At 39.4% G+C, this 14,521-nt stretch overlaps 1 protein-coding gene across 1 annotated transcript; it reads right to left on the reverse strand.

Moving 5' to 3' along the window:
• Positions 1-1,696: 1,696 nt before the first annotated feature.
• spag7 (sperm associated antigen 7) lies at positions 1,697-12,210 on the reverse strand. The gene is made up of 7 exons (XM_080434562.1): positions 12,045-12,210; positions 9,574-9,641; positions 7,572-7,660; positions 7,106-7,190; positions 6,661-6,750; positions 6,148-6,304; positions 1,697-5,170 (listed from the first exon to the last, which is right to left on the reverse strand). The coding sequence occupies exons 1-7, from the start codon at positions 12,127-12,129 to the stop codon at positions 5,052-5,054; spliced, it is 693 nt and encodes a 230-aa protein (XP_080290688.1). The 5' UTR covers positions 12,130-12,210; the 3' UTR covers positions 1,697-5,051.
• Positions 12,211-14,521: the final 2,311 nt, after the last annotated feature.

Raw genomic sequence — 14,521 nt, forward strand, 5'->3', positions numbered from 1 at the left:
GCATCTGAAATAAATCTACAAAATGTTCATCTGACTACATCTGCCTTTGCTTTTGTCATCATCTGCAGTGCTGGAAGAAGTACTCAGATATTTTACTTTTAAGTAAAAAGTAGAAATACCACAATATAAAATTCCCTGTTACAAGTAAGAGGCCTGTGTTCAATATGTTACTTTGAGTAAAAGTATTGGCATCAAAATATTAATACTTAAAGTGTACAGAATGCCCTATTGCACAAAATGTATATACATCTTTTTTGAAAATAGCAGATCGACAAGCTCACAACAAGTCACTTTGCAATGCATTGTGAGCTTTGTAAATCGGCTATTTTCAAATATCTAAAGTATATAGGGATAAAGTGGCTAATGTATGTTTTTTTTTTACTAGTACTAGTAACTAGTAACTTAAGTTTTCAAATCAGTATAGTGCCTCTGAGATGTAGTGGAGTAGAAGTAAAAGTACAGGGAAAAAAAACATTACAAAAACAGTACAAAACATACAGCCTAGTGACTAGGCTATATGTTTTGGACTGGAAAAAGTACATAATATCTGCAAGAAGTTCTACCATTTAACTTAGTTACCACACCAAGCAAAATGGTCCACAAATCTGGAGAGACTATGATGGCCATTGTGATGATCAGGTCACACATTGGAAAAGGATGCATTAGTTAATAATACCTGTAAATAGGCTAATTAATTAATCAAGGCTGAAGCCTGTTGAATATGCATTATAGTCTGGTGTATGTTTGCTTTCTTGTTATGTCTGGTGTCTATTGTTGATGTTCTTGTCTGATATGTCCAATAGGCTCTGTGCACAGCAGCCATATTGTAAAGTAATTGTGCCTCTTCCTTACTCCCTTCACAGGTGTTAACAATGATACTAATTAAGGTTGTGTTCCATTCTGGACAGGTCAAACAAAGTCAGGGTGCTGATATCATGCGTGTTTGCTCACTGGAAACACTATACACCAGTGGGTCTCAAAGTGTGGTCCAGGGACCCCTATGATTCCGTGAGGGGTTTCCATTTGACATTAAAGCGTTTGAGAACCACTTTGCTACTATAAATGGAACAGAGCCTTAATCAGTATAAGTGGTAAGACCTGTGAAGGAAGTAAGGAAGAAGCCCAATTTATTTCCAATATGGCTGCTGTGCAGCATAGAGCCTATTTAGGCATTTAGCAGACTTATCCAGAGTGACTTAACAATAAGCATGGTAAGCACATACATCATAATACAGAGAGACAATGTAGTGCCTCAGTAATCTATAGGATCACAGCCAGGTAAACAAATAGCATAGCTTTGGTCTAAAAACAATATACTATTAAAACAATAAACTGTACAGTACATTGAAATTATATAAGAAAGATACCAGATAAACAATGGACCTATAGCATCTGTTTAAATAACATGCTAAAATCTAAATTACATGATTTTAACACTGGTCAAGAAGCCTAAGTAACTATAAAAACATGAGGGGGAAAAATGAACACTATGTCTGCACAGTCATCATATCTAGGTCAGTCGCAATAGCATCAATCAAGCAGTAAGTGGACCCTTGCATAAAAGGATAACACAAGAAGTTACAGGTCCATTTGTATAATCTCAAGAGATAAATCAACACTGATGACTTAACACCTAATGGAAACACCTTTGCACACTGTTAATAAAGTAATCAATCAATCAATCGATAACAGAGAATCATAGTTGACACATACATTTTATTTATAGGCTACATGTTGCATGGGGGGGGGGGTTAAAAACAGTGCACCCATGTATAAGAAAAAAAACAGACACAATGTCAAAATACTGTAAATATTTAGATATAACAAAAAAATAACAAAAATAAAAGTTCCACATTCTATCAACCAGTGTGATACTATGGAACATACAGTGGTTCCTATGTCCAAAGACAGCCAGTTAAGGGTAGGCAAAGTGATATTTTTTGGTTAAAACGTTTGTTTTGTTAAAAGATCTATGTACGGTAATTATAGTAATCTTTGCTATAGTGTTTGTTCAGTAACAGGAGTAACACTCTGTAGCAATGTTTACTATCAGAATATAGAGCTATTTAACACTTATAAAATAAAATTAAAATCACTTACCCTACCTTTAACATGGATTTAAAGTAATACAGCATCAGCTCAGAACAATAACAACACATTTATGAGCAGACAAAAATCCTCGTTTCAAAAATTATTAAAACTGAAGCATTCCACACATAACGGGTGTGTGAATCAAGCGAGCCACTAGGTGCCGCTAGAGTTTCATTTTTAAAGTCTAAAACTAGAACCTTTTGGGGCCACTATTAAGCTCTTCAAAACTGGCATCTTCCCTCCTCTGCTCATTTATTATTAACTTATCAAGAGCATTAAACTCTTATTCTATCCCTTAACATTTTAGTTTAATGAAGTCAAACCCATCTCACGTTTAACGCTGGACATTTGTAATATTTGTAATATCCTTTAAAGATTTGAGTAAATATTTATGACTGGATCCGGGCATTAATGAAGGAACTTTTGGGTAAGATGAGGGAATAATATTGGCAGGAGGAGGGCAAAAGTAAAGAGCGATAGTTAATTGGACCAGGATGGACTTTTTGCTGTATAAAAAGATGTGATCACCGATGGCCTTATGGTCTATTTAATGTTCTTTAAACAAAAGAAACCTGTTTATTGCTTGCATTAAAAAATAATGTCTTTAACCTTCAAGTAATTGAACCTCGAAGGTTTTACATTTTTATAGAAATTATTCTTTCTGTTTAACCCTTTAAGACCGGGAGAGCATCATTTGTGTCATTTTAAGATTTCTCTGGCTATTCAAAAATAGCAGATATACAAGCTCATAGCGCGGCACCGAGTGCCACGCTATGAGCTTGTAGATCTGCTATTTTTGAAAAATCGTGAACATTTGTGCAAATCTTGGAATATATATTTTTTAAAGCGAACATTTGTAAAATATTTAGTTCCAGGGACCCCCCAGAATCAAAGATTTGAGTCACAAATGTCCGCAAAGAAAATAAAAATCAATTGATTTTTCATAAATTGCAGAAGAAATCTAAAATGACAGATGTGTTCCCGGATTTAATGGGTTAAAAAAAATAAACGTGGCATTCAGTTTTGTGGACATGTAAAACACGAGACAGTGTGCAATTCCCTTCATGGACAAAGTTCACCTTCAAGAGACATAAATATTTTAAATCAAGTTTTCTCCTCTGTTGCTAGGTAACATACATGGGTCATGGATTTAATCAGGAGCTAAAATGAACAACAGGTTCATTATTAGTCATGATGTTTTTTATTCCTAATAAAAACACTCAAAACAGTCTGTCTTTCTGTACTTTTAACCCTTGATGTTGTTTCCAACTAAGCACCCATGAAACCTATAGCGTACCTATTCTGGGGGTGAACGTTAAGACAAAAAAATTGCTGATCTACAAGTTCACAACGTGTCACACGCGAGACACGCTTGTAGATTAGCTATTTTCGGCAAAGACGGTTTGGTATAGACGTGAAAAAAGGCGCAGACTTGGTACGGCGCCCTGGGGTACCCCGGTCAACCAAAAGTATATATAGGGTTAAGAAGACATGGTCCACATTATCTCTGGGCTACCAGCTCACGGAGGAAAAGTTAAAAGAAGAAAAAGAGAAGAGTTGGCCTTTCAGAAACATACTGTAACGCCGAGAACACCATTTGGCTCCATTTCATCAGCATCTCTTTTTATGTTTTCTTGTTGTTTTATGGGACAGCGGTGGAGCGGCACGGGGGGAATATTTGTAGGGGTCTGCAAAAGGTTTACAAAGGTACGCACCATCCAAACGATAAAAACCCCAGATGCTGGACAAGAGGAAAAAAAACGTGAAGATTCGAGTCTGCACACTGGATCATGCTCACATGGATATGTATTATGTTACCACCAAAGTGACGTTTTGAGCGCCTAGCTCTTCGAGCTAGGCGCTCAAAACGTCACTTTGGTGGTAATAAATATCCGTAGGAGCCAATGGTTTTTAGGAATACCACTGGTTAGTTTAGGGTGGAGACGGCACGCTCCGTCATGCCTCTGTTTAATAAAAGGTTCTAACGGGGGGATTACGATGAAAAATGTACTTCCATCTGGACGTGATTTATTCTTAGTTAAAGTCGGGCGCTACAATACCATTTCTGTCATGCACGAGTATATCCTTACAAATCAATCAAAACAAATGCGAGAAAAAATAAACATTATAAGATCTTAAATTCTCATATTCCTCCTTGGATAAAATACGTAGGGGGGAGAATAAAAACAAAACGATAAAATACAGTCTAGGTCTGTGGAGGGTAATACTATACATACAAGATTCCAACACCAAGCCATATAAATTAAAACTCGTAGTTTTTTTTCCTTAAAAATGGACTTAATGTTATCTATGTGATCTTGCTGTACAGCACAGTGGAGTAAAAATGTCCTTTTGTGTACGCTTGGGTTACACACATCGCACAAACACGCACAAACACAGCAACAGAGACGGGGAGACAGGAGCCAAATACCCCTAAATCTCGGCTACCCACTCGCTCACTCACACTCAGTCACTCCAGCATGCCAGTGTTACGGTGAAATTGGTGACCTGCCGAAATATGTGACCATCTTGTGGACTTCGCATAACTTACATGGAGGTCTTTAAATACGTGGCCCAAATACCGCTAAGTTGAACTCTGCTAATAAACAAACCGCAAATGATTTACGTTCAGACACTGACGTTATGTGATGTCTACACGATTGTCACATATTTTGGGTACCAATCCCAAAATATGTGACAATTTCATGCTTCATGTTAGGTCTTCCACCACACATCCTTGTTGTTTTCTTCTTGTGCTTTTCTATGGTAACGGGGTGTAGCTGCGGTACTTCTCCAGCTATTCTAGATTTGCAGGTCACCAATTTCACCATAACACCGCCATGCTGGAATGACCGAGTGTGAGTGAGCGAGTGGCCGAGATTTTGGGTATTGGAATTCAGCCGGGGAGACGGGGAGACAGGGAGACGGGGAGACAGGTAGTGAGGAGACGAGAGGAGAACTCAGGAGCTGCTGGCGGCGCCCGCTCCCGCGTCGTCCTCGCGTTTCTGCTTCTTCTTGGCCCTGATGGCGTTCAGGGCTTCCTCTATGGAGCGCTTGTCTCTCTTATTAGCCACAGGCACTGGGTTTAGGGAAGAGGTTATAGGGAAGACAGGATTGTTATGGGTCATGAATTAAAAAAAACAGTAAAAGCTGAGCTCACTCTACACTCTACTACTACTACTACTACTACTCACTCTACTACTCAACCACCTCTCGACAATCGGGGAAGCGCTCCCGCCAGTGTTAATTTCGTCGACTAAAACTATGACGAAAATGTTTCGACTGCTACCTTTTTTCACTGACCAAAACTATAAAAAAACGAAATAAAAAAACTAAGCTAGGATGACTAAAACTATGACGAAATATATTGACAATTTCGTCAACAAATAAAAACTAGACTAAAATGTTAGTGAGGGGAGAAGAGATCCAGTAGAACTAATTTTCAGCATGCAACCAAGTGTAAAATCAGCCATTACGACGCCATCAAGGCACCGCCAAGATACATTTTAGTCGACTAAATCAACTGTAGATTTAGTTGGCTAAAATCTTATGATATTTAGTCGACTAAAACTAGACAAAAACTAAAACATTTCACATGACTAAAATATGACTAAAACGGAATTTTATAAATTCTAAAACTAAACTAAATTTGCTGTCAAAATCAACACAGGTTCCCGCTGCGAGGCAGATTAGAAGCGATTATCGGCTCAGATGATCCTGTACTGTGAGGGGTTTAAAGATCCAATCTTAAACTTCCCGATCTCCATTAGTAATATCTAATCAACCCCAAATTTGAACCGCATGTTGTGCGGGCCTCTATTTTTCCAAGTGGATTCCTCGATATATTTTTTAAAATTTCAAAACCCGACTTCAAAATCGTTTAGGGTTTTAAAACTTTAATTATTCATTAATTCATTCACATGCCAGCCATTTTGCCCTGACGGGGGTGACATAAGAACAAAACGGGCCCTGTTGTATGAATGTGGCCGATGGTGAGGGCGGTATGTGATTTTGTTGTTCTATAAGGCGAGTGTCCGGTGTGCGTTCATAACTCACCCATGCCGTATGTACTGTTGGCCTCTAGAGTGTGCGCTGCGTCTTTGGCAGCAGTGGTGCCAATGAGGTGACTGTACTTGTCTCTGTAGTTGGAGTTGGGACAGGCTTCCGTCTTCTCCGTTTGGCTGTCTGCAGCCTCTTCTAACGCAGCCTGTTCCTGGAGAGAGAGAGCGTGTGAAAGAGAGAACGTTTAGGGAAGACATGTTTTTCTCTTCTTTTGCATTTTGTATTAGTATATTTTATCACTATGCGACAGAATATACTTAACTACATAAACCCTATAAACAGTACTTTGTAGACCGGGGTCCCCCAGGGGCTTATACCACCCTGTTTTTCCCCCCTCTACGCCAAATCTATTTGCTGAAAATTGCAGATCTGTGTCAAAATCTAATATCACAATTATATCACAGCTTGTGTCTCAGATCTCCACGCCACTCGAAGGATGATGATGATCACAATATGGATTTATTGCCCAGGCCCAGTATTTGTGTCATCAGGGTGAAGGTTTCTTACCTTCAGTCTCCTCAGCTGCTCTGCCACCTGAGGGTTCCAGTCCTCTCCTTTACGATAGGCTTCAAGCTCCTCGTCTGACGGAGCAGACTCCTGCCATGAAAGAAAGAAAACCAAAACAAAGAGCGTCGTTACACACTATACATGGGCAACTGGCGGCCTGGGGGCCACATTGGGCCCCCACCTTCACTTGATGCGGCCCGCAGGTTAATATCGGAACACTGATATATTATTGATTTCAGCTGTTACAATTCCAAACATGCAAACATGACCCGCTTTAAATACACCAGTTTAGCAAGGCCCAGTTACAGGCTCTATGTAGCATTCAGACATTGTGGGAACGTTGTCAGGCTTGAGAGGCTATAGTATACACATAGAAACCAACAGTGGATGAAGTCCATCTCTACAGGTGTTGACAGTAAGTCAAAAACAAAGCTGTCAGTCTCACCTTCTTGAAAAGCATCACGTATCTGCTCTCCTCGTCCTCCCCGAACGAAAACGACGTCAGACCAGCAACCTCTGCCACATCATGTCTTTGTGAGAAAGATAAGCAGCAAGGTCATATTTTTTTAGCCAGTGCCAGAGTTTTTCATTGGAAAAAAAAAAGTACTCAGGAGCCGAAATACAGCATTTTTAAGTTTTAAGTTAACAAGGAAGTGGATAGGAGTCCAGATCTTCAACTAATCATATCTCCTTGGTCTTTGTGTGAAATTGGAAAAAAAAAACATTAAAAAAAAAAAACTTCACTTCACGTACTGTAGATCTACGCGATTGGCACGTGGCGGCTTTAAAGCGGTTCGCGTAGATCTACGTGATTGGCAGTCTGAGACAATATTCTAAACTACGAGCACAATAATACATGATACGACAGCCCTCACTGGACCCTTCACCACATTGCACAGCAGTATACTTACAATATACTCCTTTCAATTTTGCCCATAGGATTATATTTCTTCTTTTGCAGAGCACTGTCCTGGATGAATTCTGAAATCTCTTTCTCCATCTGAGGGGGAGAGACACGAAGGCAGAGAGAGTTTGTGTTTGTTTGCATGTGAGATGATCACTTATTATTATTACTGATGGATTTCCGTTTCAGGCAACAAGCCAATACTTTTTACACTTGGAAGAGAGGGTATTTAGTGAGACAAGAGAGTTTAGTTGCTTATTTGGGCTCGCATCCAAATGTTGTTTAAGCCAGTGGTTCTCAAACTTTTTCATGTCAAGGACCCCCAAATTAATATGTATTTGTCCCCAGACCCCCATCTGAAAATATTGTGCCAGGGAGTCCCGTACAAGATTTGTGTGGTTAAGGTGTTTAAAAAATATTCCACATTTTACAAGCTCACAACAAGCGATGCAACATGCTATGAGCTTGTAGATCGGCTATTTTCAAATTGCCAAGGTACGTATATAGGTTTAAAGTGCTCATGTAGCCTACAGTTGCCTCTTTTGGGCTCATTTTTATAGACCTGGTTGCTTATTTCTCTCACAAAGTCTGGCAACACTGGATCTGAGTAAGGCTGTCTACATTTGCTTAAAGGTAGGACGACTTCAGATATTTACATATTATCTAGTCTAGAAGACAAGAATGTCAGTTGGTTTCTAATAAAAATGATATGGACATTTCTTAAAATGAGAAAGGTTCTCCATAACTGCTGCCTGGGTGGAGAATTATGAAGAATAACAACATAAGTAGAGGAAGCTGGTAGTTGTACATAACTGTATTGACAGTATTTGTTATCATTATTGGTCAATAAATATCCATGAAGCCTCTCTATTGTTAATACAGTTCTGTGAAATTAAATGTATATTATTGATTTATTTGTTTTAATCCCGGCATCATTGTAAATGAGGGTCACCCTCGATGATTTCTCAGAAAATCTTAAAATAAAGGTTGAATAAATGAATGGTGTGTCCTTGTTTCTGATTCATGACATCATGCATATAGTGGTGAGGGTTCACAGAAGGTCCTCAGTGTTAAGAGGCCGACCCATGCCAGATTTGTGTCCTAGACCACTGATTACCGATGTTTCTTCATAAATGAATGCCCTACTTCATCATACAAGAGTGTCGCACTAAAGTAGTGAAAATAGAAAATCTACAAGCTCGTGCCAAGATATGGCACGTTGTGATCTTGTAGATCACTATTTGTTTTTAAATGCCACTGACAATCAATGAGACGACTGCTATGCAGTTCACTTGTGTTATAGCTCTACTGGGTAGTTCCCTCGTCTGGTCAGACGAGGGAGGGAGGAGCCTGGCCTGGAGCCAAACCACAGTGCCTAGAGCCTCCTAGTGTCGCCAACAGCTGCAACATCTCAACTAACCTGACCTGGCATTAGCCGGACTGATGCCGTGGATTCACTCACATACAGTATAGCACGTGTGGGTGGATCCGCGTTGTCGGTCTGGCTAGTGCCTGGCTAACCTGGCCTGACATCGGCCGGACTGATCACTGATGGCGTGGATACAGGCTGTAACTGTAGCATGCGTGGATCTGCGTAGTCGGTCTGGCTAGTGCCAGGCTAACCCTAACCCCCTAATTAGCACCGTCTCTGACTACCCCTCTAAGAGACAGTGGGGGCAGTAGCATGCCACTTGGACACAGGCCGGGGTCTGATCAGCCTCGGTCGGGTCGCCTGGAGGAGGGTGTCTGTTGCGAGACCCCAAACACCCAGTGACTCCAGGAAACAACACTGATGATGTGTCCAAGTTTGTGCATCAGTTGATGTTTTATGAACTAGTAAAACAACAGTTCCAACGTTCTAAAAGACAAGCGTGGGGTAAATTAATGATGATAGAAAACATCGGGTGGCAAAACTACCGAAATTTAATGTACTCATGTTAAATTAACTTTGTATATACACACTGTAGGTAATGGGCACATTATAGGTGTGTATTCATTATCAATCTCACCTTTTTCCTGAACTCTGCTTTCTTTCTCTTTTCGTCTTCCTGCATCTTCTTGAACTTTGCTGCTTGCTCTGAAAGAACACAATAAAGCACATTTTCTACATTTAGGCATTTATCCAGAGCAACGTACAATAAGCAGCAAGGTAAACACATACATGACCATATGCAGAGAGACAGTGTGGTGCCTCAGTAAACTAGGATCCCAGGTAAACCAAGAATCTATACTAGCATCAGTGTAAAGAATACACTGTCAAAAAATAAACTGTACATTAAAACTACAGGATGCCGGGTGAACGACGAACCTAGCATCTGCCTAAATAACCTGCTATCTAAATGCTTACATTGTTGTCAAGGAAGGTTTTTTACTTCCCATTGAATGAGTAGCATTTCCATTACAAACAACATCTAGTGTCATATTAGCACTACGAGGCCAAACCTACTAACTTTACAGAACATCAAAATGTTCTGTAACTCAAGAACCCCCCAGGGGGGTCCCCAGCTAAACTGTGAGCTTGTATATCTGCTATTTTTTAAAAAGAATAGATTTTTTTTTTAAAGTGTTTGAAATGTTGTGAATAATTTAGATTTCTTTTTTCCCCACAAATCTTCTCTTCTGGAGGTCCCTGGCACAAAACATTTTCAGATGGGGGTCCGTAGCCAAATCCATATCAATTTGGGGGTCCTTGGCACAAAAACATTTGAGAACTTCAACTACCGTATTGGTGAAATGGCAGACAGACATTCAAGCCCAGCAATGAGGACATTTCAGATTCAAGCGGTTGGAGGGAAAACCGGCTCACATTCTGTTAGCCTCATGGTAACAATAGAGGGCCATTACAATAAAGTCACCCCAATCCCCTGAATCTAACCTGTTATAAACATCTTACAAACATACATGTACAGGCAGCTAGCATTCAAAACTAGATAGGATTGCAAACTTCTCACTTCTTCTCAACAGATGACCCAACAAATGGGAGGTACAAATGAAATTATAATGCATTGTTGCAACAACAACATTTCACCGTAAAAGCTGGCCAAATAATGCATCTCAGTTGCCAAGGAAAACTTAATAGTAGACTGATCGTCAGGGTACTAATGCACTCTATTGGAGAATGCATTAAGCAAAGTGATAAGTGTTTACAATTGCAACTTCAACTTCCATAATATTTAGTGGCAACATTAAACTTAAGAACGTTAACATCAATCAGCCAAACACTAATGGCTGAAAAGGATTAGATACAGTGCATTTAAGAATGTTTCTCTATTTGTTATAATATAAGAGGCAGACTAGCTGGCTGAATATGAGACAACGTCCTCCTGTTTGCCATCAGATACGTTTATTATTAGGTTACACACAGCTGAAGAGAGCAGTAGACTTAAAATAAATAACGTTTCCTCTCCATGGTAATAATAATAATAATAAACATTACATGAAACATTCTCTGGCAAGGCCTACTCAAGTCACATTGTTCCTCTAAAAGCATAATAATATTAATTAATATTGGATGTAATATTCTCTGGCAAAGCCTACTCAAGTTGCATTGTTCCTTTAAAAGCATAATAATAATAACAATAATAAATATTGATGTAACATTCTCTGGCAAGGCCTACTCAAGTTGCATTGTTCCTTTAAAAGCATAATAATAATAATAATAAATATTGATGTAACGTTCTCTGGCAAGGCCTACTCAAGTTGCATTGTTCCTTTAAAAGCATAATAATAAATATTAGATGAAACATTCTCTGGCAGTGCTTACTAATAATAATAGTAATAATAAATAATGATAAATATTAGATGCAACATTCTCTGGCAGTGCTTACTACTACTAATAATAATAATAAATATTAGATGTAACATTCTCTGGCAGTGCTTACTAATAATAATAATAATAATAATAATAATAATAATAAATATTGGATGTAACATTATCTGGCAGTGCTTACTAATAATAATAATAATAATAATAAATATTAGATGTAACATTCTCTGGCAGTGCTTACTAATAATAATAATAATAATAATAATAAATATTGGATGTAACATTATCTGGCAGTGCTTACTACTACTAATAATAATAATAATAATAACAATAAATATTAAATGTAACATTCTCTGGCAGTGCTTACAGGCCTACTCAAGTTGCATTGTTCCTTTAAAAAGCCTGACTTATAACTCCCTGGTACGCCAGTGTCGCGAAAGACGCGTTGATAGCTTGTAGATCTGTTCTTTTTTTTGGCACCAGAGCAAGTTTGCTTTGAATGACGAGTCTGTCGGCCAATGACAAACGGCCTGGGTACCGAGGCAAGCCAATAAGAAAGACACAAGAGGAGGAGGAGGGGGAAACCCTCCTCGCTTTGCCCTTTTAAATAATCGATATTTTGTGATTGATATCTTATCGTCAAACATCGCGGTAGTCTCGGGTTAACGCGCAGGGAAGTGTCGGGTGTTTAAGCGGTATCAAAAGGTTCGTTACCTCGGGCCTTTCGTCGGCTCTGCGCGTCGCCCACGGTCGGAGGTTTCTCCATGGAGCTTAAGATCGAGCCCAAGAGGTCCGCCATCTTGGAAATAATGAGAGAGTGGAGCGCAGCGCGAGCTGAGGCTTTGTTGTTGTTGTTTGGCCGGAAGTCGTCGTCGTGCTCTTCTTCTTCCTCGTCGCACGAAAAGGGTGAAAGGCGCAGCATACCCTTATATACCGCCACCTACTGTACAGTACAGGGGAATGCGTTTGGCGTCAAAATCATCTTCTAAACAGTGGTTCTCAAAGTGGGGTCCGGGGACCCTCAGGGGTCCTTGAGAAGGGGGGGGTTCCAGGTGGTCCCCAGCAAAAGTAGTCAATAGCCTGTAGCCTGCCTCTTATATTTCATCATGATTTGTGTGCATGGGGTTCTCATCTTAAACAAGCGTTATGCTTAATGAGGGTTTCCAGTTTAGTAGACCTTGTATTGTGAATTTGTACTTCCATGTACTGTTATGTACTGTCATGTACTATTCTCATGTATTTCTAAATAAACTACATCAATCAATCAATCAATCAATACAGCATCACAATCATTTTAACCACTTTATCCAATTATTTGTTGGCTGTTCAAAAATAGCAGATCTACAAACTAAGCTCACAGAGCGTCACATTGTGCCACGCTGCATCTGCTCTTTTTGAGATTGTTTAGAAAAATATCGAAAATGTTTGGACATTTTTGAATAATTTTGAATTCATAAAATCTTCTCTTCTGGGGGTCCCTGGCACAAAACCTTTTCAGATGGGGGGTCTGCGGCCAAATACATATCAATTAGGGGGTCCTTGACATGAAAAAGTTTGAGAACCCCTGCTCTAAGATTGAAGAAGTGCATTCATTTCCACCATCTATGTTGACTTGTGCCAGTGGCCACAACTTCAGATGTTTACATATTATCTAGTCTATAAGACAAGAATGTCAGTTGGTTCTAATAAAAAATGATATGGAAATTTCTTAAAATGGGAAAGGTTCTCCATAAATGCTGTCTGGGTGTGTATGAAGAATAATAACATGAGTGGAGGAAGCTGGTCGTTGTACATAACTGTATTGACAGTATTTGTTATCATTATTGGTCAATAAATATCCACGAAGCCTCTCCATTGTTAATACAGTTCTGTGAAATTAAATGTATATTATTGATGATGATTTTATTTTTATTTTGTATTTATTTTATCTCGGCATCATTGTAAATGAGGGTCACCCTCCATGATTTCTCAGACAATCTTAAAATAAAGGTTGAATGAATGAATGGTTTGTCCTTGTTTCTGATTCATGACATCATGCACATAGTGGTGAGGGTTCACAGAAAGTCCTCAGTATTAGAGGCCGACCCATGCCAGGACATGCCTGGACATGCCTGGACATGCCAGGACAAAAAAAATAGTCCTGGGGACTTGGTTTCCATTGTGGTCCTATGTACTGTATGTAGTAGTAGTCTCGCTTAGCCAGCCTCTCCACAGTGGCAGAGCTGTGAAAGGTCTGGCTATATGTGAGACTAGGTCCTACGTAACTATCAGTTTTCTATTTTTCTTTTCAAGGTATTGCTGCTTATATACTTTTTCTAGCGTTGCTATTTTTAAAGTAATATTTTGTTAAAATAAGTGTTAAATAGCTCTCTATTCTAGTCATTGCCATGGACAGATTTTGGGCCAGGCCAATCAATGGGCCAGTGCCCAGGGGCCCTTATTGACTACCTGGGCCCTGGGCCACAATGATCAACAGTTTACCAAAAATAGCCTATAGATAAAATGTGTGAAACATGTGGGGCCCCAGCCTATACAGTAAGGTCCCTCCTATATGTCTGTCTGACTGACAGGACAATAGAAACTGAATAACAGATCTGACAAGTATTTTTTTTATCTTCATCCGTCCTTGATCATTGCTATAGAGTGTTCCGTACACCTCCGTCACTCCAGCTCTTTAATTAACAGGTCAGGATACCAATTTCATCCAATCAGGAGAGAGAACTAATGCAGGGTATATAATAAGAGGATAAACACATGAAATTGGAGTTGATTTAACAAAACAAATGAGCAGACAAACTGGAATTGAAACAATATGAAATTGAAGCTGATGAATGGAATTGGTGAGTCTGGTGACCCACCTGTATTTTCTGTTTACTTAAGAGCTGGAGAGACAGGGAGACACTTTTATTTCTTTGTTATTGCTGCTGCTACAATGTTGAGGAACCAAAACCAAATGATTTAACTCTTGTGAGCTCATAGACGTATGCAAATAAAATAACAAATATTCAATATGGCGGCGGCAGTGGCTCAGAAGGTAGATCGGCCACCTTGGAATCCAAAGGTTCCAGGTTCGATCCCAGGCTTTCGCTGGCTATGTGTTGAAGTGTCCTTGAGCAAGACGTGTGAATGGGTGAATGTGAAATACATTGTAAAGTGCAGTCCATTTAGATATGAGAGGGAAGCAGACAGGA

This window comes from Gymnoscopelus braueri (assembly GCF_963280865.1).
Source record: "Gymnoscopelus braueri genome assembly, chromosome: 8".
Taxonomy (NCBI): Eukaryota; Metazoa; Chordata; class Actinopteri; order Myctophiformes; family Myctophidae; genus Gymnoscopelus; species Gymnoscopelus braueri.